The 25,570-nt window shown below is 40.2% G+C and overlaps 2 protein-coding genes and 1 pseudogene across 5 annotated transcripts; 2 read left to right on the forward strand and 1 right to left on the reverse strand.

The window, feature by feature from the left end:
- Positions 1 to 6: 6 nt before the first annotated feature.
- On the forward strand, positions 7 to 7,134 carry HMGCS1 (3-hydroxy-3-methylglutaryl-CoA synthase 1). Its single transcript, XM_026865368.1, has 10 exons — positions 7 to 29; positions 1,415 to 1,872; positions 2,262 to 2,387; positions 2,885 to 3,049; positions 3,688 to 3,856; positions 3,971 to 4,141; positions 4,897 to 5,003; positions 5,351 to 5,476; positions 5,746 to 5,909; positions 6,309 to 7,134. Exons 2-10 carry the CDS (start codon positions 1,425 to 1,427, stop codon positions 6,399 to 6,401), a joined length of 1,569 nt encoding a protein of 522 aa, XP_026721169.1. The 5' UTR covers positions 7 to 29; positions 1,415 to 1,424; the 3' UTR covers positions 6,402 to 7,134.
- A 366-nt stretch (positions 7,135 to 7,500) lies between these two features.
- On the forward strand, positions 7,501 to 7,998 carry LOC113489788 (annotated as a pseudogene).
- Positions 7,999 to 8,705: 707 nt separating this feature from the next.
- On the reverse strand, positions 8,706 to 24,015 carry NIM1K (NIM1 serine/threonine protein kinase). Of its 4 annotated transcripts, none has more exons than XM_026865371.1 (4): positions 23,772 to 24,015; positions 18,992 to 20,132; positions 13,703 to 13,986; positions 8,706 to 11,706 (listed from the first exon to the last, which is right to left on the reverse strand). In XM_026865371.1, exons 2-4 carry the CDS (start codon positions 19,281 to 19,283, stop codon positions 10,960 to 10,962), a joined length of 1,323 nt encoding a protein of 440 aa, XP_026721172.1. In that variant the 5' UTR covers positions 19,284 to 20,132; positions 23,772 to 24,015; the 3' UTR covers positions 8,706 to 10,959. The 4 variants fall into 4 exon arrangements, with proteins under 4 accessions (XP_026721172.1, XP_026721173.1, XP_026721170.1 ...); XM_026865372.1 differs by lacking the exon at positions 23,772 to 24,015 and adding an exon at positions 20,319 to 21,673; XM_026865369.1 differs by lacking the exon at positions 23,772 to 24,015 and adding an exon at positions 20,283 to 21,673.
- Between the last annotated feature and the right edge of the window lie 1,555 nt (positions 24,016 to 25,570).

A 25,570-nucleotide genomic window follows, 5' to 3' on the forward strand; every position in this document is an offset into this window, starting at 1 on the left:
CGGGGGGAGCGGGGCGGCGGTCGCCTGAGGTGAGGGGCTGCGTGGTGGGGTGGGTGAAGGAAGGAGAGGTCCCGGTCGGGCACGGGGGGAGCGGACGCGCGAGCGGTGCTGGCGGCGGAGTGCGCGAGCAACGCGGGGCTGGTTGTTTTTCTTAAAACCGTGGCAGTGCGCTCTGCGGCTGTTCTGCAGCGCCGCAGTAAGCAGGCTTTAAATAGCCTTTCCTCCCGTTTACACGGGAATATGAACGAAGGCTGCGAGATAAATTCTTAAAAGTTATTTTAGGTACATCATGGGTATGGTTGAAACGTTGTTGGAGGCAATCAAAATGAATGGCAGGCCATGCACTCTTACTCTAGGTCATACATAAGGCTGTACCTGTTACAGAAAATACTTTTAATGTTTTCCTAACACTTGTCTTAATACGCATCCTGTAAAGTCGTCATTCCTGCAGAGAAAGGCTTTATTCCCATATACAGCTCATCGTGGTTTTATGGAAGAAGTTGGGTAAGGTCAGCGTGATGGTACTTGCAGCAGGGCACAGAAGGGAAGGGACGAGCACCGTGTAAGCAAAAGCACAGGAGGGTGGTGCCTGTCTGCGCAGTAGGGACAGGATGAAAGTCATAGGATGTAAAATGTCAGAGAATAGTATATCCTCAAGTGTAGTGACTGTAAAGTTATGGGCTTAAAATGAAAAAAACTTGGACTGTCAGGGAGAATCCCTACGTGTTCTTCTCAGCTTGTGAAATATTCCTTAAGGCCTGTTGTTAGGGGTTCCAGTGTTCTGGACTGCCAAAACACAGTATGCTTGAAACAAACAAACAAAAAACCCAGCCAAAAATACAAACAACACCACCCCCCAATTCTGCTATTCTTTGCTGCAAGTATAAACAAAATGGAGTGACTTAGGTCACTTGGTTTAAAAATAAAAACAATTTTGAAAAGTCTTGCCCTGTTTTGTCTGAGATTTCCTGGTAAGAAGAGATTCTAAACTTTTCTCAACTAGCAACATTAAAAAAAAAATCAAATCTTTTTAGTTTGGTTGTTTAAAATTGAGGCTTTGCATATAAGCATAATTAGAATAATGAGCATTAATTTCTCAGACACTTTAACACTTGTTAAATGTGTGTTTTGCTTCAATGAAATAACCTGGGCTTAACTTACATCTACCTATTCATCTCCAGGGCTAAAATTTGTAATTTCACTTAAAAGTACTTCGTCTAAAATGTTGCAAGACTTCTAATGATGTTTAAAGTATGCTGAGACTAAAGGTCTCCCTGGAGGCCAAGGCCTGCATTTTGTAGAATACTTGAAGTTTAGTTTTTTCTGTAATGAAAGTAAAGAAAATGAAAGTAAGTCTCTCAAAATGGATGTGACTAAATCAGCTGGTTTTGTGGTTTTCTTGTTTTTCTTTAAGATCTACCACGATGCCTGGGTCTCTGCCAGTGAATGCTGAATCATGTTGGCCCAAAGATGTGGGGATTGTTGCACTGGAAATATATTTTCCCTCTCAGTATGTTGACCAGACAGAGCTGGAGAAGTATGATGGTGTGGATGCTGGGAAATACACCATTGGGCTAGGCCAGTCAAAGATGGGGTTCTGCTCCGACCGTGAGGATATCAATTCTCTCTGCTTGACTGTGGTTCAGAAGCTCATGGAGAGGAACAGCCTTTCCTATGATTGTATCGGGAGATTAGAAGTTGGAACGGAGACGATAATTGATAAATCAAAATCCGTAAAGACTGTCCTGATGCAGCTTTTTGAAGAATCTGGTAATACCGATGTAGAAGGAATTGACACCACCAATGCATGCTATGGAGGCACTGCTGCTCTTTTTAATGCTATTAATTGGATTGAGTCCAGTTCTTGGGATGGTAAGTCCAGGGAATTTTCTTGAAAAGTTACATCATCCTCTGGTTTTCAGTAGTCTGCCTTACAATGACAGTGTTCATGTTTAACCATACAAAACCCAGAGCGTAAAGTGTTTCTGTCTTCTGAAACCTTTTTCTTGAATGCCATGGACATTTGCCACTAGCTCAGTTACAGTGCAGAAAATAATGGCATGGCTAATAATCACTGGTCTTTTCCTGTAAATTTTGGTGGCTGCCAGGAAATTGAAATGTGGGGTAAAAGTCAGGATTGAAGAACCCGTTAATCTTGGGGTCATCTCTTCTGTAACCAAAGTCTAAAAATTGCTGATGGATGTTAAAAAGCGCTAGATTCTTGTCTGTTTCTCATCGTTGTTTCTGTCTGTTTCTCGCAGGGCGCTATGCACTTGTTGTTGCTGGAGACATCGCTGTGTATGCCACGGGAAATGCCAGGCCAACAGGTGGAGCTGGTGCTGTTGCTATGCTTGTTGGTCCAAATGCTCCGTTAATTTTTGAGAGAGGTTAGTCCTGTGAGAAAATTAATACCAGTCAGCCAGATAACTGGATCTGTTCTGAAGCCTGTCTCCTCTTTATTGTGCATTGCTGGGGAGATGGATTAACTTCCACTAATGTCAGAAGTTGTACTTGGTCTCTTCTTGCTGTAGGAGAAGCAGCAAGGAATAGGTAGAGATGCTCCTATCCATGTATTTCCTTGGGGATTCTCTGGTAAAGTTGACGAAGAGGGGACTAGAGCTGAGTAACAGAGTGCTCTACTTCCAAGGCAGAATGATGAAAATAATTTAGTTACTTGTGTTTGTTATACTCGTTCCTACTGTACTGAACAAGCAGTTGAGAATTGTGTGAAACGTTACCTTAAAGGGCCTGAAATGCTGTGAATGCCTGCTTGACTGTAGCCAAATATTTCTTGTTTCCCCTCATGTGTTAAGTGATGCATTCAAATTGACTCAAAGCAGCTGAATAAAATAATTTTCAACTTTTGTCAATTTCTGTCCATCAGGGTTGCGGGGAACTCACATGCAGCATGCATATGACTTCTACAAACCAGATATGGTTTCTGAATATCCTGTCGTTGATGGCAAACTATCTATACAGTGCTACCTCAGTGCGTTAGATCACTGCTATACTGTCTATCGAAACAAAATCCATGCCCAGTGGCAAAAGGGTATGTAGCCTCACGTGATGATATTGCAAGATTTGTTTGTGTTTGTGTGTTCCGAGGCAATTGAAATGTTTGCTCTCCCCCATAAGAAATGTCTTATTTCTGTTTTGGTATGGCTGAGTACCTGATAGTAACCAGTAGTCTCTACACACTTCTGTTAGTGTTAAGTATGATACCTTGCTTAAAAGCGTGTTACTCCTCCATCCACCCAGGCTCTTAAGATAGTGCAGTTAATATTTAGATGTTACATAATGATACTGATTTTTTTCACCCCATATGTTTAGTAATTACTTCACTCATATTAAGAAACATAGGTATGAAGTTTAGATAGTTAAGAGGGTGATTATTATGTCAAATGTTGGGTAGAAATACAGAGATTCTATTAAGCTTTTCTAGCTTATTCTTCTAGAAGAAAGGTGAACATTGTTAGTTGGTGCAAAAATTCAGTAGGAAACTAATTTTTAAATAGAGGTAGCAGCAGTGTTTTAAATGAACTTGAACAGCAATAGTTAGTCTTAATGGTTGTCTGTTGTACACTGACATGTTATGATGAATGGTATCCTGCCACTCCCCTATTTTATTTTCATAGTTGAAGTGAGTACTAAACATAAGTTGTAACACAACATTTCTGCCACTTCCAGAGGGCACAGACAGACGTTTCACCTTGAATGACTTTGGATTCATGATCTTTCATTCTCCCTACTGTAAACTGGTACAGAAATCTGTGGCTAGACTCTTGCTCAATGACTTTCTCAGTGACCAGAACCCAGAAACAGCAAACGGTGTTTTCAGTGGTCTGGAAGCTTTCAGGTGAGAATGGCTGCTGTCTTCCTTATTCATATAATCTTAATTAGTTACACGTCCAAGGTATGTTTTTACTTTCTGCTATTTTAGTAACTTTCTGAATTATTTTTTTTTCAATAGGGATGTAAAACTTCAAGATACATATTTTGACAGAGATGTGGAAAAAGCTTTCATGAAAGCTAGTGCAGAGCTCTTCAGTCAGAAAACCAAAGCTTCATTACTTGTATCCAATCAGAATGGAAATATGTATACCCCTTCAGTCTATGGTTGTCTTGCCTCTCTTCTAGCACAGTAAGTATAAAAATCGGGAAAAAAAAGTCATAGCTTTTTATATATATAATGTCATAAAAGATTTTTGTTTCAGCAAGCCTTTTGTAAAAGCACTATCTAGCAAACCTTTTCCTACTAGGTTGCCTTAAGCAGAAAGACTAAAGTTAATTATTCTGCACACAAAGTGACCAGCAGATTCAAAATTTCTGTGTTGGAAGCTGATCTGAAACAGCTGCTTACTACTTCTGAAGTAGGATCTTATTTGTAAGGTGGTGTCTTTTCCCAGTCTCAACCTTCTTCCCTGCCCCTGTTCCCCAAGAGGAAAAAAAAAAAAAAAAAAATCAGAATGCCTTCTCTGTTTCACTATAATAAGCAAAGCCAAATTAAATTAGTGTTTCCTTTTAGAAAATCACGTTAAGTTTAAATTAAACTATTCCTCTTGGATCCTTTTTTCTTTATTCTGACTTTGCCTTCCAAGATGTGGTTGTTCATTTTGGGCTTTAGGTCACTTAATGAAAACTGTCTGCCTTCTAGATAATCATATTCTGGGCATTTCTTTGCTTTGTTTTGGTTAGGTAGCTTTGGAACTCATCACATAGCAATAGTGTTGGAAACTGTTTTTGAAAGTCACCATTTATGCACACAGCGTACTAAATATGTATTGTAGTCAATATAATTTCTGGCTGCCTTTTCTAAGCTAGCTGCACTTTCTAGGTATTTAAAATTGGCACCTTGACTTGGTTCTCTCTTTAAAACAACTGTTGCTCAATTTGCAGGTACTCCGCAGAGCAGCTTGCAGGACAGAGAGTTGGTGTGTTCTCTTATGGCTCTGGTTTTGCTGCTACGCTGTATTCTATCAGAGTTACACAGGATGCCACTCCTGGTGAGTGAAGGGAAGAGATCTTATTAACCCCCTTGCACAGCTCACCTCTAAATGCCTCCTTATGCTACCTGCCAGCATATGTAAACCTGCAGAGCAGTGCCTAATGACAGTAGTGCTAAACTGAGTATGTCCCAGCTCCAGGGAATGTTTAAAAGTGTCTCCTCAGGCAAATAAATAATATTCATCAAGCTCTGTTAACATTTTGATTGAGTAATTTGGAATATTTTTAAATGACTAAAAGTTTAGCTTTCATAATGCAAAGTATTTTGAATGGGCTTGAAATGCTAACATGCTCATGTGCAGTTCTCAGCACTGGTGCTACCTTACATGATGGCCTTATATTGTAGGTTCTTCACTGGACAAAATAACTGCCAGTCTTTCTGATCTCAAAACAAGACTTGACTCAAGAAAATGTATTGCACCTGATGTCTTTGCTGAAAACATGAAGATTAGACAGGAGACACATCATTTGGGTAAGAACTTTATAAATATAAATCATTCCTATTCTTACAGCAAAATGCTCATCACTTAGTTTGCCTGACTTTAAATGATTAAGGTGTAGAATGAAGGAAATGTCCAACCCTTTCTACTTTGAATAGCTCATGTTCATTGGCCCAGTGTGGCTGAAATGAAAATGCAGGCTTGTTTTTTCTGTCTTACTGTGTCTAAACTGCAAAGGCCTGGGTTGTGTAAAACTCTTACCAGGAACCAACTAACAGGGTGCTACTGGCTTTTTTTCCAGCCAACTATATTCCACAGTGTTCAGTAGAAGATCTTTTTGAGGGAACATGGTACCTTGTGCGTGTGGATGAAAAACACAGGAGAACTTACGCGAGGCGCCCGCTCATGGGTGATGGACCTCTGGAGGCAGGAGTTGAAGTTGTCCACCCAGGTCTTGTCCATGAGGTGAACACTCAGCACTCTTTTAAAGTTTGATACAAATGGTGGAACAGTTTATGTGCTTGCCTTAGCATGTGCATGTATTTTAAAAGAAGAAGTGGTTTAACAAGTTACATTAAATACTTTGTTAACATGTAACATACAAGCCAGCAGTAAAAAACTGAACGTGGGACTTTAAAAAGTACGTTTCATCATAACAAGAATGAAACTTCACAAGAATGATGCAAGAACAAACTGGCTCTTTTCACATAATCAGTTTGCATGAGGCATGAGCAGTTTGCTTGACTTTAAGACCAAGCCATCCAATTTAGCATGTATGTTGTTTGAGAGTTGGACTAGCCATGAAGTATGAATGTCTGTGAACTAGAAAACTGTATTTAATGATTTTTTTTCCCTTCTTCTTAGCACATCCCAAGCCCTGCTAAGAAAGTGCCAAGAATCCCTGCAACAACAGAATCTGAAGGCGTTACTGTTGCCATTTCCAATGGGGAGCATTAAGATACCTCTGTGAGGTGGGGAATGACATGAGGTGTGAGGGTAGGGTGAGAGAGAAAGGATTGCAGTAGTGCTAAAGTTTCAGTATACCATAGTACTTCATTGGAGCATGGAAAAACTGTTTAAGCCCCTTGAAATTTGTCATAATATGGTGTGCTGATATTTGTAGTATTTTCAGAACACTAAAATTATGAATATATTGGGGATAGAGGACTTGCCATGGGCTCTATGGATTCCCTGACATGTCTGAATTTTTTTAATTTCTGAGTAGTAGCTGTAGTCTGTTACAAGGTCTTTGTACAGAGGAAAAAAAGAATCTTCTGCTTGCTCTTTCCATGTAAAATGACTTGAAAACTACACTGTTAACTTCTACTTGTACTCAAGTGTGTGGCAAAATAGTCCAAGCTTTTAATGTTAGGGTTCTCAGTGCCTTGACAGTAAGCAGTCTATCTTCTCAATGCTGCACTTCTTCTCTTTCCCTTTATCACCTTCCCTTTCTTCTCCCAGTCTACCTCCCATCACCCCATTGCTTTGGGAAAGGTATAGAACCAAGTAACATTCATTGCTGAAATAGAATCTCCCCTGTCAAAATTACTGGATCAAGAACAACGAGACTGACAGGTGGTTTTCTTCCAAGAAACCCTGTGACTTGCTGTGCTAAGTTATACATAATTCCTCCTAAAATCCATATTATGTGTTTTATACCTGCATGATAAATCACAGCAGCCTGGGAGGATAAAGAAGGGAGATAGAAATTCTTTTCTTCTAAAGAAATGGGTTCATTGATTTGGTATCTTTTAGGATTGTTTTGTAGAATTAACTAAGGCAGCAGAATTTTAAAATAAAACTTCTAGATATTATGGAGCTGTTTTAATTGGCAAATGAAGGAAGGGAGGAAGATCACTTTGTCTGGAGCTCTGGCCTCTCGCTATTCTTTATATAATACATCTCTGAAAGACTATTAGGCTGTTCGGAAATTAATTTCCGTTTTGTAATGTGATTTTCATTGTACATGTTTCAGGAATAGTACCTTTTCGACTGGCATAGTTATGTATTTTTGAAAAGCTCATGCTATGAAATTTCATGCTGTATAATTATAATATAAACTGCATTTTTGACAAATTTCGGAGGTTTGAAGTTCAGATGTCAAAACAGCAATTTCAACAGATCTACGAGGTCAAACTCAGATCTAATGCAGTGCAAGCTGCTCAAAACATCAATGAGGTATATGGCCAGGGAAGTGTTAACGAACGGACAGTGAGACTTTGGTTCCAAAAATTTCGACGTGGCAATTTCGACCTTGAAGATCAAGAAGGTCACGGACGTCCTTCTGCTATTGACGACGATGAATTGAAGGCTCTGGTGGAAGCAGATACAAGCACAACTGTTCGAGAACTTGCAAAAGAACTCGGGGTGAGCATATCAACTGTTTCTGAGCGTCTGAAGAAGATTGGAAAGTCAAAGAAGCTCGACAGATGAGTGCCACACGAACTGAATGAGAATCACAGAAATCGCCGTTCTGAAGTGTCTGTCGTCGGCACTTCTTTTTAGCAACCAGAACGATCTGTTTCTCGACTGTATTGTGACGATCGGCCAGTGACGATCAGCTCAGTGGTTGGACTGTGATGAAGCTCCGCAGCACTTCCCAAAGCCAAATCTGCACAAAAAAGAAGATCATGCTGACTGTTGGGTGGTCTGCTGCTGGTTGAATCCATCACAGCTTCTTGAATCTGGGTGAAATGATCACAGCGGAGAAGTACGTCCAGCTAATCAATGAAATGCACCAGAAACTGCTACAGCTGCGCCCAACACTGGTCAACAGAAAGGGTCCAATCCTTCTCAACAGTAATGCATGGCCACATGTTGCACTTTCGATGCTGCAATGGTTGAACAAGCTGGGCTACGAAACTCTGCCTCATCCATCATACTCGCCGGACCTCTTGCCCACCGACTATTATTTCTTCAAGCATCTCAACAGCTTCCTGTGTAGGAGATGCTTCAGAAACCAAGGAGAGGCTGAAACTGTCTTCGATGACTTCATCGCTTCCAGAAGTCCAGAATTTTATGCAACCAGAATAAATATGCTTGTTTCTTGTTGGCAAAAATGTGCTGATTCTAATGGTTTTTATTTCGATCAATAAATTTTATTCTGAGCTGAGATATGCCACTTCAAACATACAGGTTGAAATCGGCAATTAATTTCCGAACAGCCCAATATTTCTAACTTTAAATTTGACTTTGTACTTTGAAGTCTTTCTCACTATTGGTAATATTGTAGGAGTGGAGTCTTTTACTTTTTTTTTTTTTTTTCCCAACATGCAAGCTGAAAGCTATCCATTCTGCAAGTAGTAGCAAAACAGTGCTAATGGGGAGTCCATTCTGGTAGATTTTTAAAGCCCAGATTGGAAATGAACTATGATATGAGCCTTGTAAGCTTGTAATATATACTTAAATTGAGCTAATGTACAGAATGAAGTTTTGTTGAATTTGTTTCTTTGCTAATTCTACAAAGCTACATTGCCTAATATAACGTAGCAAAAAATGATTTGTCTGTTAAATTACTTTTTTTTGTGTGTGTAATGAAGTGTTTGTATTATGTCATTCACTAGGATTTGATAGCTTGCTGTATTTGTACAGTCAAGCCTTGGTAAAATAGTTGTTTATTATAAATTGATGAATACTAATCTGTTTGTTCTGCTGGAAATGATGGAGCGATGATGCATGATGATAGTATTTGCAAGTATTTTGGTTTAGGTTGCCCTTGTGAAACTTTATCTTGGCACCAGAAAAACAGATTGCCATGGAACAAAGTCCATTGCTGGCAGTGGACAAGCCAAGAAGTGAGCTACTGGCACAAAGTTAACCACAGGGACCTCATGGTCTGCGAGGCTGATCCTTTATTAAAATAAAGTTTGAGATATTTGAAACCTGTTGGAATAGTGCTGACTTGTTGGGTTTTCAGGAAGAAAAAGGGAACTGGCCCTGTGAAAACCCAAGGTTGTGAGTTCACAATCTGTATGGACCTTCTGGATCTTTCTTCCTACTACCATTCCACTACAAAAGTGGAAAGAAAGGGTTGCTTAGGCTGGTGCAAAACAATTATTTCAGGGCCGTGTTTCAAGATAACTTACATGCTTTCATATGGAAACTGTTTATAGTGGAGGAGTTAATTCCCAGCTTATGAAATACAATCAATCTTTATTACTGTCTTATAAAAGATGGTATTGTTTTATCCCCCTCAAATATTGTGAAGGGATGTTGGTTCTTGCTCTGTAGTTACCTGAGCCTCACCGTGTCCAGTTCCCCAGGGTGACTTCTCAGAGTCATTCTGTTGCTTAGTTACATTACTTAAAGTCAACTGATCATCTCATCACTCCCCATAATAGGTAAGGCATCCTGCTCTTAAATTTGAAAGAACCAGCTGTACCTCTCTAAACCTTGTATTCATTTACTTGCCTTAATTAAAACCATATAGGCTCTACCTCTTAGGTTAGGCATGTCAGCTCTGCCAGTCAGAGAAGGACAGCTACTTTAGTTTTGCACCATATGATTTGGAGCTGATGGTGTTGAAGATTAAAGTATAAAATAAGCAATTAAAGCTGAAAATCAGAGTATCTACATCTTGGTGATGCTCAGAACAATTGGAGTTGTAAGGCTATCCAGCTTTTAATTTGCAGTGGCTAAGAGTGTCAAAATTATCTTGGTGCCAGCCTTTGTTGGCAGAGTGGCAGGGCAGGAGATAGTACAAGCCTGTAATGCTCAATATATAAGCGTATTTTGTTTCATTCAGATTAATGATACCTAGTGCTAAAGCAAGAATTTAAAACTGTGGGGTTTAGAGTATGCTTAAATCTTTCTTTTTTGGTGTGCAGCTGGAGTCCAAGTAGTTCTAGACTGTCAGAATTGTGCAAGTAATGGAAGGTGTCAGCATATTAGTAGCTGGTAGCCCAACCAGTTATGTAACCACCCATCAGGGTTAAAGCAGCATATCCTAATTTGCCTTTCTGAATTGTGAAAAATTGGGATCTGTGGTCAATAGCAGAATTGCTGTTTCTTGAAATAAAATTAAGAAGCTCTGATATACATTTTATCATGTTTAATTTGCTGAAGAAGTTTTAAAGAAGAATTTGCAGTTGTTTAGATTATAGTCTGATTTCTGCTTAAATTTAGTTCTCTGCAAAAATTGTCCTGGTTTGCAGTGATATAGTTGTGTTAAGCTGAGGTACAACTTTTCAAGAAGTTAGCTGTTACATGTCTGTACTCAGAATCTCCCAATGTGTTAAATGCAGTACTGTTTGATTTTTACTAAAAGATCACCTCCACTAGTGATCCCTGTTCTGCTTACTGGGATTGTTGCACTGGCTATACATGTCTCTGGAGCAAGGGACAAACAAATGCATGAGAGCTCTGTATTTGAGCGCTTCACTGTGACTTGAGAACTGCAAAGGAGATGAGGCATTTCTGGTTTATTCAAAAATTGCAAAAAATGTAACACCAGAACTTGTGAAAAGTGAATAAAACCCTTTGTTAAATGTGCTGAGTATACAGCCTGCAGTGCAATTTATAAAATAGAACACAGCTTGGATGCATGCTTCATCCCACTGTAAGAATGGATTCCTCTCCTCAAGTCTTCTTTGGGGTCTGGGTGGGATGTGATAGGAACACATTCAAGTGCCCTTTTCTTCTGTACTTTGTGCAAAACAATTCTGTAGACCCCTGTTATTGAGCTGCGTGCATCTCTTCCCTGGTTATTTTGAATGTGCTCTTCTGTGATTCCCAGATCTTCCAGAATATTCTTCACTTCGATTTCTTCCTCTTTGAGTGTAGTGATGTCTGATAAATACTTTGGATCCAGTTTAAATGGCTGTAAAGGTCTGGGATACTGTATTCCTTGCATCCATTCACTGTTCATAATAAGTTTGACAGAATATCGTTCGGTTGGTACTGGCTGAAGGACTCCTCTTATCAGTTTCTGGCAAGTTTCTGAGAGGCAGGGAGGCAAACTGTATGTCCCTTCAAGAATGCACTTTTTCAGTTTGGCCACTGTATCTGCCCGAAATGGCATGATACCCGTCATCATAAAGTATAACAGGATTCCCAGTGCCCAGATGTCTACATAAATGCCAACATAGTTTTCATCTCGGAAGAGTTCAGGGGCAGCGTAAGGAGGAGAGCCACAGAAAGTATTTAAAGTTTCATCTCTTCTGCTTATTGTGCTGAATCCAAAGTCCCCCACCTTAACACAAGTGTTACTGGTGTAGAAGACGTTTTCTGCCTTCAGGTCCCGGTGAATGATATTATTCTCATGCTGTTGAACAAGAGGAAAATCTGGTATTAGCTTGTTCATAGGCAAGTTCTCCAGTGACTAGCTCTTACCATCAATTAACTGCCACACAGGAGAAAGGAGTTATCTTGGACAAAGTCAGAAATAAGTATTGCAATAAAAATCAAAGTATTTAAACAATTCTCTATTGATACAAACCTAATAGAGTAGGTGGAGAAGATGGGGAAAAGAATGGGGTTTTTTTTAAGAATAGCAGCTATTTTAATGAAGCATATTTGTGATAGCATGGTGGTGAATCCTACAAGACTAGATATCTTCATGTGCAAAATCTGTTTTTTCAGGGTTTAGAACACTTGCTTTTGCAGTTACTACATTTCTGTAATGATTTAAGTAATAAAAATAATTTCTTTTTAACTAATTCCATTTTTGTAGATACTGTAAGCTTGTGGTCTTAAAGTTCACCGAGTGAACATAATCACAGCTAAATTAAGAATGTTACTTCAGTTCTGTTGTGTGATCTGGTGTCCTATGAAGATCTTGTGGTGGCAGGAGAAAAGGACCACAGACTCGTGGTATACTGTGTTGTTGCAGGGCACCAAGTTTAATGGTGTCTTCTAGTTTCGGAAGTCTAAAATACCATGTACTGTGTACTTTTTTCCTTTGGAAATGGCAGTAGTAGCCAAGGACTGAAAATTAATTTGCTCTGCTTAGTGGCGATGTACAGGTCTTGTTTAGGTAAGGGTTTAGCTTCATCTTTGAAATAACTAGGAGGCATGGAGGTGTTAGAGCACTCTCTGCCCTACCGTTTGAAGGGACAAGGTGCAGTATCTGGAGGCAATAAGGAAGCCCTTTGGCATCCTAAGATTTTTGACCTGTTGTTGATAACAGGCAGGGATATTCTGTCCTTGTTATGGACAGGCAGCAGTCAGATGGGATTTAAGTAACCTGGATTTGATGACAAAAGTAAAATGTTTTGCAGAAGTCTGTGTGTACAAGTGAAGAGGTTAATCAGTTTGGTAGTCTGATTTAATGCTAAGAAATAGATGGGATCTTGAAATGTAAGTTCCAGTAGCTGCAGAGTACCTGTCCTATGGAAAAGATGTTGAAGCTCATCCATCAGTTACAGGACATATGATCATTTTGTCAAAATATATAAAAAATGCACACTGTTTATATATGCCACCAGCAGTTTGTAATGTGGTTTCTACAGGTTTGACCTGGGAACAGAACCCTTGCTTTTGACTTTGCCTGAGGCTATTAGGTGGCAGGAGGATGTGAGCCACCCGAGGGCACCCTGAGCCAACCTTAGCAGATACTACTTCTCAAGCTTGCAGAACAGCCTTCCCATGTTTTTATGCTGTTGTCTGAAGTAGCTGTAGTTACTGTGCAAGGTTCAGAGAAGATGATGCTGAAATAGTTAATTATCCCTTTTCTGCCTTTATGAGATACTTTGGGCTCTACACGAATAGCATCATCCTAAATCCAGATACTGAAGACTAGGCAAGGGGAAGTGACTCGCTGGGTGTTAACTTCACAGATTTGCACCAAAGCGAGGACCAGGAATTAACTGTCTTAAGTGCCAGTCTCCCATGTTTATTAATAAGCAAGCTGGATGTTTTCAACACCTAACAAGTCTCTTCTTTGGAACACTTTCTTCTAGTGGAAGAGTGACTGATCCCATTTTGAAATAGCTGGAGGGCAGAAATTAAGCTTTGTTAGCTGGTGCCTACAACAACTTGAAGCAGCCAGGATAATGCTGAATGGATGGTTCCACCCATCAGGTGCTCCCAGTTCAGTCTCCTCCCAAAAGCTGTCAACAGAGAGGCAGTAACTCGAGGTGGATGTGAAATCTCTCTCAGATACCCTGTAAAACAGCTCTTCTCTAGCTGTTTTGCTCTTCAGAAATGTGGGCCCGAAATCCTGGTAACAGTAAACCTACTAGTTGAAAACCGAAAGATACATCCACAAAATCTGCTAGAGTAGTGAGGGGCAATGTGCCTGTGAAAGAAGAGCAACTTACCATGTGCTTCACAGCTGACACAATCTGGGAGAAGATTATTTTACATTCTGCTTCTAGCAGCTTCCCTTCTGTACTGATTTTAGTGAAGAGCTCTCCACCTCCAGCGTACTCCATCACCAAGTGCAGTTTTGAGAGTGTTTCCACCACTTCATATAGTCTGATGATATTTGGGTGGTGCAGTTTTTCCATGTTGGATATCTCACGAGATAGCAAACGTTGAGTCTTCCGGTCTAGCTTCGCCTTGTCCAAAATCTTAATTGCGACTTTCTCTGAAAAAAGAAACACTTTTCCATGTTGTCAATGCCATAGGTACAAATGGTAATACTATTTACTTATAACAATGCTTGGCCATAGAAGTGCAATAAAATTTCACTTCTGATCAGTATGAGCCAAGCTGCAGAGGCTATTAAACCCAGCCCTCTTTCACACACACCCACGCCCCTTTCCATCTATGGCATTCTACACACTGCTGAGGTAGCTAAATGCTGGTAGAGTATTGCAAGAGCTAATCAAATCACTAGCTAAATGCTGGTAGAGTATTGCAAGAGCTAATCAAATCACCTGCTGTCTTAGTGTGCTTTCCTGCTGCCAGGCTAATAATATGTCAGATGGCTACAGCTGCAGCGTCTGCTTTCAGTGCCTAATGCTGGTAAAGAAACTCTGCACTTTTGCTTTCTGTTAGCTCAGTGCTTTTTAGATGAGCTAGGCCAGAGCCTGGTACTTGCAGACTAATGGACGTGTCAAAATTAAGTGCTTTTTTTTAGAGCAGAAAGACAAACTTAGGGGTAATTTAGGAGCTCTGGCTATAACCCTGCAAGTTTATAATGAAGAGGTGCTTTTAAGTTGGTGCAACATACAGAACTCATACATAACTTCTTATTCCATACCCTGACAAATTCTCAGTGACTAAAATCTGTGTTGTAGAGGTTTGTCTTCCTCAGGATAGCTGTGCCAGTTTTTCAAACATGTTCATGTGTGAGTAGTTTTTGGTACTGTACAGAATACAGGAAAAGTACATTTTTACGTCTGTATGCCACAGTGCACCATGAATCCACATCACACACGGATTTTATTCTGAGGAAGGGGAATAAAAAAAAACAGTGGAATAAATTGCAGGGATTCTGTAACACAGCAAATCTAGCTGTCTTTCACTGTCCTGGTAATGTAAAGCTGCTGTTAAGTTCTACATGTTTCTGGAGCATATCTACAGTGAAACCAAGGGCCACAAAACACAGATACACATCTGCAGCTGCACCACATCTCCAGAGTAGCTCAGAGCAGTATGAATAGGTCAATGACAGTTGCCCTTGTGTTTCTGTATTAATTGGTAGGTTATGGCTTTTGTCTTCACTATCTTGAATACAGCTGGTATTTGAAGGATTAAACTGTTTAAAATAGGTTTACAGTGGCTTTGTATAACTTGTCAGGACAGTAGAATTAAACTGGATTGTGACAGTAAAAGTAATTGTTTATTCCTGGGAAGAAGGTATTTTCCCCAAGAATATCTTAGTCAAACATTCAGGAGTTCTTAACAATTAACCACTTTCCTGAAGTCTTTCAGAAAAAAACTTGTTTTCTTGTACATGGGAGTAAATTTTAAAAGTCAATATTGTTTACTTGTTGCTATAAGAGTGAGAAGGCTATCACATTTGTACATGTGTTCTGGTATAAAAGCATTCAAAATATTTTTACTTAATATTATAAAGTTATTTAACTCTAGTATTTCAACATCTCTAAAGGAAGTGTTAAGGATACATATGCATCTAACTGTACAGATCAAAAAACCTCCATGTTTGGTATGTTTACCTTTCTTAGTAACATATGTGCATTAGTAGATTTCCCTGCTAAATTGCAGCAGATACTCCAAGCAAATGTGATTCTTGTGAAAGGTGCTGAATTATCCTTTGATGTGCCTATTTTCAGAAGGAGCCCGTGCTGAGTAGAGGGCAGTCTTCCCCACGCGGCTTCCCTCTGACCTGTTCCATGCTTTCTAGTGAGCCCTTTAGGAAAGCAGGTACCTACTCCTGTGTTGTGCTGATGGTGGCATGGTGGATTGGGAGGAAATGCAGCTATTAAATGGTAACAGCACAGACACCGATCCTGGAAAAGATCTGCTGACCTAGGGATGAAAGACTAAAACCCTTGTCACATTGGTAGAGTACTGATCACCTAAACCAAGAGGAAAAAAGAGCATCAGCTCGCAGCAGGTAGCATTTGCACAACTAAATGCTTAGATACTATAAGGATAACAATTCTTACAATCTTAACTATGTAATTGCATTGTTACATCTTGATTCATAAAAGTTGGGAGCATTTGGGCTTTAAAAAAAAAATCTTCTAGGTTAAATTCCTTCCCTTTCCTTTTGCTTGAATTCACAATTCCTCTGGGTCAGTTTTCCTGCAAAGTTTTAAAAGGAAAGGGGGAAAAAAAAAAGTTTAGAATTGAAGGCTCCGCTCCCGTTCACACACCACCATAAATCAGGACTGAGCTCCTTTAAATCTACATCATTATAGTTACATATTCATGATATGCAAAAACCAGCCCACCTAAAGTATAAAAAAACCTCACACCCTCCCTTTCTTTTTTAAACTCATTCCCTCTGCTTCCAAAAAATGTTTGCTTTAGAAATACTATATTACCTTTGCATGGCAGCAGTGCTGAAGGGAAGGACATTTTTAACTGGCAGCTTATTTACCAAAATATTAAGACTGAGTAGCAAGAGGTTTTGATTGACTATACACAGTGTATGTTGAGGTTTGAAAAAAGCTAGCTGAAATCTTAATAAGAGAAGTTAGGAAAAGGTTGAGAAATAATTTCAGGAAGAAGTGGTGTATACTATGACGGCAAAAGGAAACAAGATACAAACAGAATTGCTTCAAAAAAAGAAAACGAAGTGCCTGGACATTCCTGCCTTTCCAATTGATGTTTGGCACTAGACTGGCTTTTTACTAGCTGTAAATTTTGGATGCTCTTAATTGCATCTATTCAGCTGTGTTTTCACACTACATTTGTCAGCTGGAAGGTATGTAAAATAAAGGTTACACAGAGCTTAGGAACCTAACAGTCCTTAGCAAGCTACTCCACAGGCCTCTGGAGAAAATCTCTGCCAACATTCAGGTTAATAAAGTGGTCAATGCTCCAGGATAACCCAATATGTATCATAGCATCTTTCCTGCATCCTCTAAGCAACGAAGACAGACCCTGTGAGATAAACAAGGTACTTCATCCAGTATGATCCTGCAGTTTTTTCCTCTCTCCCTCTCGAAAACTTTTTTCAGATACCCTGCTGCAACAGATCAGAAGGGCTACAGAACAGCACACACATGTAATTGTTAAAAAAAGCCATCTTAGTGAAGAATAGATGTGACATGGGAGGAGAAAGACCATACTTAGAACTTAACACTATGAGAATAACTGAAGAGCTGAACAGCCCCAAACCCATACACTTCCCCTTACCACAGGGACATAACCAGCATTAATAATGAAGCCTTTGTATTTATATAATCAGCAAAAAGACTCATACTCATTAGCACTATGCAAGAACACCACTTCATTACCAACACAACAAAGTGCATCTAGTGGAAAAAACAGAATCCTTTTTGTGGGTGGTCGTGGTGTATATGTGTGTTCCTGTTCTCCTATCCACACTGTGTATTTTATGAGGGCAGATAAGCTCACAGGCAGAGATGAGTCAGAAGAAATTTATCCTTCATCAAGACAGTTGCAAACTTAGTACTGAGAAATTAACTCCTTGCCCAGTGAACATTTTAACCAAAAAAGCTACTAACAAAACAAAGAAAAATAGTTTGAGAGATTTCTGTTGAAAAAGAACCTTTTCAAGATAAAAATGTATGGTATTGGTACCTAGTTTGTCCAAGCTTACTGTATTCACTGAAGTTCAAATTTTTCAGTCAGCTCTATTCAAATGCTAAAGCAGCCTGTCTCTGAAGTTAAACAGATAAAAAGTTAATCCAGATCAAATTTATAACCTCCTTTCATTAGTATTCCTCCTGTCCCAGTACAGGAGCAGCACTTCCTCCAGCAGTAAGCACAAGACAGTTTTGTCTGGAAGAAACAGAAGAATAGAAGAAGAATAAATTGTGGGCCAAGAAGAACAGAGATGCTTTTCTGCAACAAGCAAAACCAAAAAATCCACACCCAGTTAAAGCAACCCTTAGGAATAAGCAAGCTTAAATTTGGAAAAAATAAATACCATCAGTTCCACACTTTGATTCCCAGTGCACAAACTGCTGCACATGAGGGATAAATGGGAGCTTTCACACCTCTGCAGTCTGAGCTGAAAGAGGTGGTTAGAGAAAACAACCACAGGTAATAACAGCATGAAAGCTTTGGGGCGTGCCTCATTCTCTCACCTGTAAGATGATGGAGGGAAGGAGAGTCAATCAAATTGGAAAGGAAAGACTATGAGATAAAAACAAGATAGTAATGTATAAAGATGTGGAGAAAACGAGTCACCCCTGAAGGACAAGAACAGCTTCTATTACTGTCAGTCAGAAGTAGAAGAAGAAACAAGACAGATGAAGTTCTTAGTTATACCTATAGCTGAAGTGGTCACTGCAGTTACCTAGCATTTCTACTTCTTCCCAGAAGCAGAATATAGCATGCTTTTCTGTACTTAAACAATTGACAAACCCCAGGTTGGCTGTACCAGAGCTTGTTTCCCTGCATCTTCTCAGCGCACACCTATAGCCCTGTCCCAGCATTTTACAGTAATGAACCACCTGCAAATGAATGATTAAAGCAGACATAAAATTTCTCACCAAAATTACTGTGACCAGGTAAAAGCATTGTTCATACTAGTAAAATTTGTGATGAAACAAAGGAAGCCTTGCCAACCCTGTCTGTGGTCAGGTGCATGCCTAGCCAGGCTGCCCTGGGGGTTCACTACCTATAGCCCTGCAGTCCATAAGCTGGGCAGGGAAGGGGGCAGATGGACAGGATGAGTAGTCGGAGCGGAGGCACAACACCGTGCTTCAAAGGGTGGAGTGTTTGAGCCATGGGATGAGGCGTGTTAACTCAATGAAGTGCAGAGATGAACTTTTCTTGTAATAGCTGGCATCTAGAGAAAATGTTTTTGGTTCTTTAAAGCCTAATCCAAACCTTAGCATTTATCTGTGACCTATAGATTCACACAACAAAAAGATGACACATACAAACTATATGTGTATTTAAGGTTCACACAGCATCTTTCTTCCCAAAGAGGGCCATTTGTATACCTACAGAACTAGGGTACTCAACATGCAGGTGACCCACACAGCGGTGCCTACCTTTGATTAGGGAATGAATTCCAAGCTTCACTTGCGAGAAATTCCCACTTCCTATTTCTCCTCTGACTCGGTAAAAGCCAATTCTCTTTCCCAGGGTTAATTCTTTCACCACTTTTTCATTCTGGGACATATCCTGCATTAGTTTCTCAAACGGGGTCAGCCTGTGCTGCCTGTTCTCTTCATCTCCTTCACAGCACTCCGGCTGCCCATTGTCTTCTCTGCTGTCCTCACGATGCCACTTGGAATAACGGTGTTTTCCAAGACTTCCTCCATTCACATATTCTGTTGTCATAGTCTACAGGGTAGTCACTTCCCCATTTATGTCCCAATAAGGAGTTTAAATGAAATAATTCTGTATGAATATGCAGTCCTGTACATAATGGACACTGTGACAAACTTAGCAAAAATGGCTTACTGAAAGTCCAAAGATTAGTTTGGAAATTACGTACCTACATATTGCAGTTTTGTTCAAAATCAGAGCTAAAACTGGAAGCTGTTTGCATCCATCTCTCACTAACAGATTTAGTATATCAGGATCTTCATCTACAAGGCTTTGCAATTAAAACTGTAAACATTGTGCAAGAAAGCAGTGAGTTGCTCACAATCTGTGCACTACATTTGACACATGCAAAACATTTGACAGGAATTTTCAGGTTTTAGCTTGCTGCTTTGAAAACTAACTGGATAGATAAAGGTTAAACAAATAGCTGATTAACTGAATAAATCCAGATGCTTCCAGTTCATTTTGAATAGCTGACTTTAAGAGCGTAGCTCTCCTTGATTCTGGTATCAGTTCAAGAGCTGAACGTACGGCTTGCCTTTGATTCGTTCTTCAGCCTGTGAGCTTGTCACTGTGCCTTGGAAATGTCACTGTGCCTTGAAGCCTTGCTGTAAAAAGTTTGTGGCTCCTCTGTTTCCTCCTCATGACAGGTTTAGCAAAGCAACTGATCCTGGAAGATGACAGGAAAAGCATAATCTGTGCACCAGGCAAAAGAAACACTGCGCCTCAGCATCCCTGCAGTCACATGGCAGGACAATACAGGATTAAGTAACTGCAATGTCACGTTAACCCTCCTTTATTTAGATGAGCTTTCTTTAACGCCTTGAGCCTTCTCAAAATTTTGCCAGACGCATGGTGTTCCTAAGCAGACGGATGAAGAAAGTAATTAAAACCTTTACATAACAGCCACACACTCTTTAAATGACAGCACACCACATACCATTTCATCAGTTTAACTCTGGCAGCACAGACGAAGAAGTCCTTATTCTAAATACACAAGCAATCACTTACCTTTAAAGCAGTACAGCATTTTTTTTTCTTCTTTACCTTTCTTCTTTAACCTTGAAAAATAGTTGATCAGCAACTGCTAATCATGCAGCCACATGCCTGAGAGTAGTGAGCTGGGCAAGAAAGCTCTGAGGTAGCACAGGCGGTGGCAACGCTCACCTCCCCTGCTCTCAGCCTGCAGCACCGCCCGACTGACGAACGCGGGAGACACCTCCCTGCCGTTGTGTAGATTCACCAGACTGAGAGGGAGAGAATTAGACCAGTAACTCAATGCCTGGAGCTTAGGGAAGGCAGTCACCTAAGGTGCTGCACTAGAAGAGGGCACATGACACTGCCAGGTGAAGTTGCCCTCTAAACCCCACTCTCCTGCATGAGCAAGAGAAGGAGAGGCCAAAGGCACCACATAAGGGCAAAGAAAAGGCAACTGGTGACAATTTCATTAAATGGGAATTGGAGTGGCACAGAAGCGCTTGGCCGCTTCTATAGAGAGGACAAGTGACAGACCCAGCCTCTGTGCAGCTGCTCCTTGCCCTGAGACACATGTGAGTGATTTTGTAAGTTGCTTCACCTCACTGTGTTGCGGCCACGTACAAGAGGGACCGTCACTTCTCCCTGTCAGTTCTTCAAGCCAGAGATGCTTCTTACTGTGCGTGCTGCAAACTTAGAGCTGACACAGTTTATAACTGGAGCAGAGGGAGAATGTACTTGTCCCTTGACACCTTTGAACTCTTGTTATTCTTTTTGTTTTACTCCTGTTTGAAGAAAAAGGCTGTTTTCACGTTCAGAGAAAAAGTGTAAAATAATAATAAATGATCATATCTTATTCTCTGGATCTAAATAGAATCAAACCCCTGACAAATACTGTATGTGTGCAACAACTATTGGCCAAATCCTGAAATTTTGTTAGTAGAGGAGAGACTGAGTGGCAACTGAACAAGTCTTCAGTATTTTCCCATCAAACCAGCCTTAGTTAGCATCAAACATTCCCTCTAACTTTATTACTTGATACCAAGGAAGAAAAATTTGTGAGGAAGGATGCCCGATCCCCAAGCAAACCAAAACCCCACCTAAACCTTACATTCTCTGTTCTCCTTCTGCCTTTGAGGAAAGGAAGATTTCTTGCAGGATTGCCTGAATCCTGTCCCACAGTTGTTCTCTATTTTAACCTGTCATCTGTAAGAAAAACTACTGACCCTTTTTTTAACCATAGCTTAGAAAATTCAGTTATTGCAAAAAAATACGAACAATCTAGTATACTCCCATGTTTAGAAGACCTATATTTTATAAAAGATGAGAGTCCAGCGGAATAGTCCATAAGACCAAACCACAAGTACCAGAGACCAAACATGACACAAAAGGTCTCCTGTGCAGCCACTCACCATGTTTATTGATGCAGGGAAAGTACTAGCTCCTCTTTTGTACTTTTGCTCAAGTAATATTGGTTGAGTGTATGACTGTTGTGGCCGAAGGAAATCAATGTTCAAAGTCTGCCCTGTGTACTTTTTTTGGATTTGAGTAAGAAGCGCTCTCAGTGTTATTTCTGTGAATGCCAGAAACCAGAGGGACTATATAAAATACACTGCCCAGAACTTTTTATGAGTTGTTAAGAAAAAAAAAAAAAAAAAAAAAAAAAAAAAACACACAGTTACAGGCTGAACACAGACTTGCATGTTCCCAACTCAAGTAGGGGAAAATGCTCAGCATTGACTGTGGAGAGCCTCCAGAAACAACTTGAGCTCCCTGTCCAGGCCCACATGCCACCCATTTCAGTGCATCCCAGAATTACTACTGTTAGTTAGCATAGGATTCAGTTTGCCAATTATTGTTTGATGAGAAACAGACATGATCAACATCATTCCTAACCTTATAAGTGTCCTTGCCTAAGACATGACATTGTTTTTCCACACGCAGAATATTAACACATTGCAGTATCCCTGGCCAAGGCAATATAAAACACTGTACACACACTTATAACCATGCATGTACAGCCACACGGGCATTGTACCAGCTGGAAATAAGAGTTAGGACAGTGAAAAGGGGGCCAGGCCCTCTACAACCAACTATACATAAGCTGTATTTACTTTTTCAGTTAAATGAAGCCTATTTGTTTAATACAAGATATATGCCACAATATTGTAAGAGAATGACTATAGCATGCATTTTAGTGAGTTACAGTGCTCACTCCTTCCATCACCTCATTTAGCACATTTTAGGTTGCAATTTAGGTTACCATTTAGGCACAATGGTACTAACATGTAAGTGACCACATATGGGTCACACTGCAACAGCAGATCTTCTGATGGTCTGACACAGAACCTGAAGGGCAGTCACCTTCACCTCTTCCATGAACCTCCCAGTGCTGCCATACAATTGAGGACATGGGGCAACTCCAGTCACTGATGACAAGCTGTGCCAGCACATCAACTAGAGTCAGGTCAAAGCACTCTGCTGTCCTCTATGCACATCTTAGGCCACAGATGCAAGACTACCTCCAAAACAACAAAGTGAAAGAAGGCTAATGAAAAAATAGTATTAAAGATCATGGACTCTATTATTTTTCATGATGCACATTACTTGATGAAAGAGTACCAACACCTTCAATAGCTTCATCACTTGCAAAACCTCACTGGATGGCCAAGGCACCAAGAGGGGAAGCAGGAGGAGGTAACAAATTGTACTGATCCTTCACCACAAAAGGCCTAGTCTACATGCTGATGCTAAACCAACAAAATAAGAAACACTGACATAAAAAGGAAAAAAAGCCAACCAAAAAACTCCCACCCTGGAACATGCTAACTCTAGCCCACAGCTTATTCTACAATTGTAACTAGGAGGAGAAGACAATGGACTTTGCAACCTGTTTAGAAGTTTAATAAGCCTGAGCCCTGCATACTGAAGCAGAATACATGTGGATGCTTGATGAAATGTCCCCCACAACCTCATCAGAAGGACTGAAATCCTCATCTTTTGGGTTGATGGCTGTGATGGACCCCTGAAGACAAACATGGATGTTTCTCTAATGGAAGATGAGCTCTCGCGCAAGGATCTTATCTGACCAGCCGGCTCCCAGAACTGCTGACCGGAGACAGGCGGGAGCATGGAGAGCACTACCTAGCACAGGCCACTGTGGCAGAAGATTATAGATCTAAGCAAGCTCCCACATTCATTTCATCCAACTTTCTTCTTGCCAAGAACAGTGAGAAGAAATAGAGGAAAAACCCACAGGTGTGCCCCAATCTGTGATCCATCCCTAGAAGATCTCCCTGTGATCTCCAATAGGCAGTCACCGGCTGTGTCCAGGGAGCACTACAGGTTGGCTCACAGAGAGCCACCTGGTAGACAGGCCATCAGGCTGGGCCAGCATACGCACACTCCTCTGCCAGGCGATACCTGTGCCAGCATCTGCGAGACAGCAGCAGCTCAGAGCAGTCCTGCAGGGCTACTGACAGCCAGTTCATGCAACACTGGTATCAGGGTGTAGCACAGACTCACCTTTCCATCTCAAGTGTTATCTGCTGATGGACTGGAATAAACTCTTGCACTAGAGCATCAAGGAAGACAGGCTGCACAGACCCTCAGCACTGAGATGCAACTCCCCCAGTCCCAGCTGAGCTGACACCAAAACAGGTTGAGTACAGCCCAGCTGGTGAAGTCTTAACATCAAATCCATGGTCTGCAGATTGTATGGGGTATATTGAAAAGAAAATAAATGCACAACAATCAACATAATACAAACTACACTAAACTAATACATTATGACCTGTGAAGTAGAAACTAAAATATGGGGAAAAAAATCCCTTTCATCCTTTTGCAGCATTGCATGATAAAAACAGCTAGAGGATTAATGAGTCTTTGAATTACACAGAAACTTGCATTAAAAGCAAAGACAAAAAAAGAATTCATTAATAGAAGCCATTGATTTCCCAGGTCTTTGAAATACATGGGAGCAATTAATTTGAAGTCTGACTGTATTTTGAAATAAAATTTATCCTCTCAAAACTTTAACCTGGCCAGTCTTCTTTATTTCCTTCTGAGAAATAATGCAAATTGGTCAATTCGCCACAGAATTGTTATTCCAAGGCAAAACCAGCTTCCATGAAACAGAGATCCAACAAAGTCTTTATTAGCATTTCAAACGACAGGACAAAATTTGCATCTAATTCAATTACTTCACTAAAAATTAATTTGACTCATAAGCTTTCAGTGAAAAGAAAATAAATTCTCTCAAAAAAGCAAGTGATAGTACAAGAAGTAGGCAATACTTTGAGTCCCACTGAAATCACTGAAATTAGGACAGGAAATTAGTCTTTGTTCATTTTAACAAAATGACTGTATATTTAGGCAGATGTACATTGCTAAGCAGATGGCCTGCAATAAAATCACCCTGCCATTACTTGCAGGAAAGAGAAACATGAAATGTGTTTCCATGCAAAAGAAAATAGAAAATGTTCTATTGTCTATCACAGTTTTCTTTCACTGTTCCCATTACTTCTTAGATGGGCCCTAGCAAACACAAGTAACTCTGGTTACCTCTTACAAGGCAATCAACTTTAGCTGCATCAATATTTATGCACTCTTCAAAATTACTGAGTAGTAAAAGGTTAAGTATTCATAAGGAAAATTTTAAATGGATCTGGGCAGAAGATAAGCAGTTGCTATTATTTTCCAGGGATGTGTTTGGAAAGTTATATATCCTGCACTGCGCTTTAAATGTACTTTATACTGCCTGGCATTTCTTTTTTTTTTTTTTTTTAGAGATTTATCCTAATTAGCATTAATGAGCCACTTTACAATAATTATATTACTGAGCTTGACTAAAAGAAGGTGTACATGTAGACATACAATAACCGTGTAAAAACAGCAGGAGCCATGCAGAAACAGAGCAATGCCATAAAGATTGTCTGCTTGATTTTACAAATGCTGAAGAACTATCCCCTGAAAGTGTCACTGAAAGTGCTCTGTCCTTGCCAATTAAAATGTCCCAAACTGACTGCAGTACTGAGGACTTTTAGAACATTTAGAGGAAAAAATCTAGATAGAAAGACATGTATTTGTACTTCTAATCTAATAGACAATTAGATTGGAAATTTCTAGAACCCATCAGAAAATAACAATGAAATAGAAAACAGTCCCAGCTGCAGTTCTCTAACAATACATGAGCATGCCGCCTTCTCAGACCAATGTGGTCCTCTCACCAGGCAGATCACCTGCTACTCACACCAGCTTCTGCCTCTGAACCTGTATTTGAATACCATGTACTGAGAAACCCTACCAGATCTGCCATCCATACG

Source organism: Athene cunicularia (genome assembly GCF_003259725.1).
Source record: "Athene cunicularia isolate RWA chromosome Z unlocalized genomic scaffold, athCun1 chrZ_part1, whole genome shotgun sequence".
Taxonomy (NCBI): Eukaryota; Metazoa; Chordata; class Aves; order Strigiformes; family Strigidae; genus Athene; species Athene cunicularia.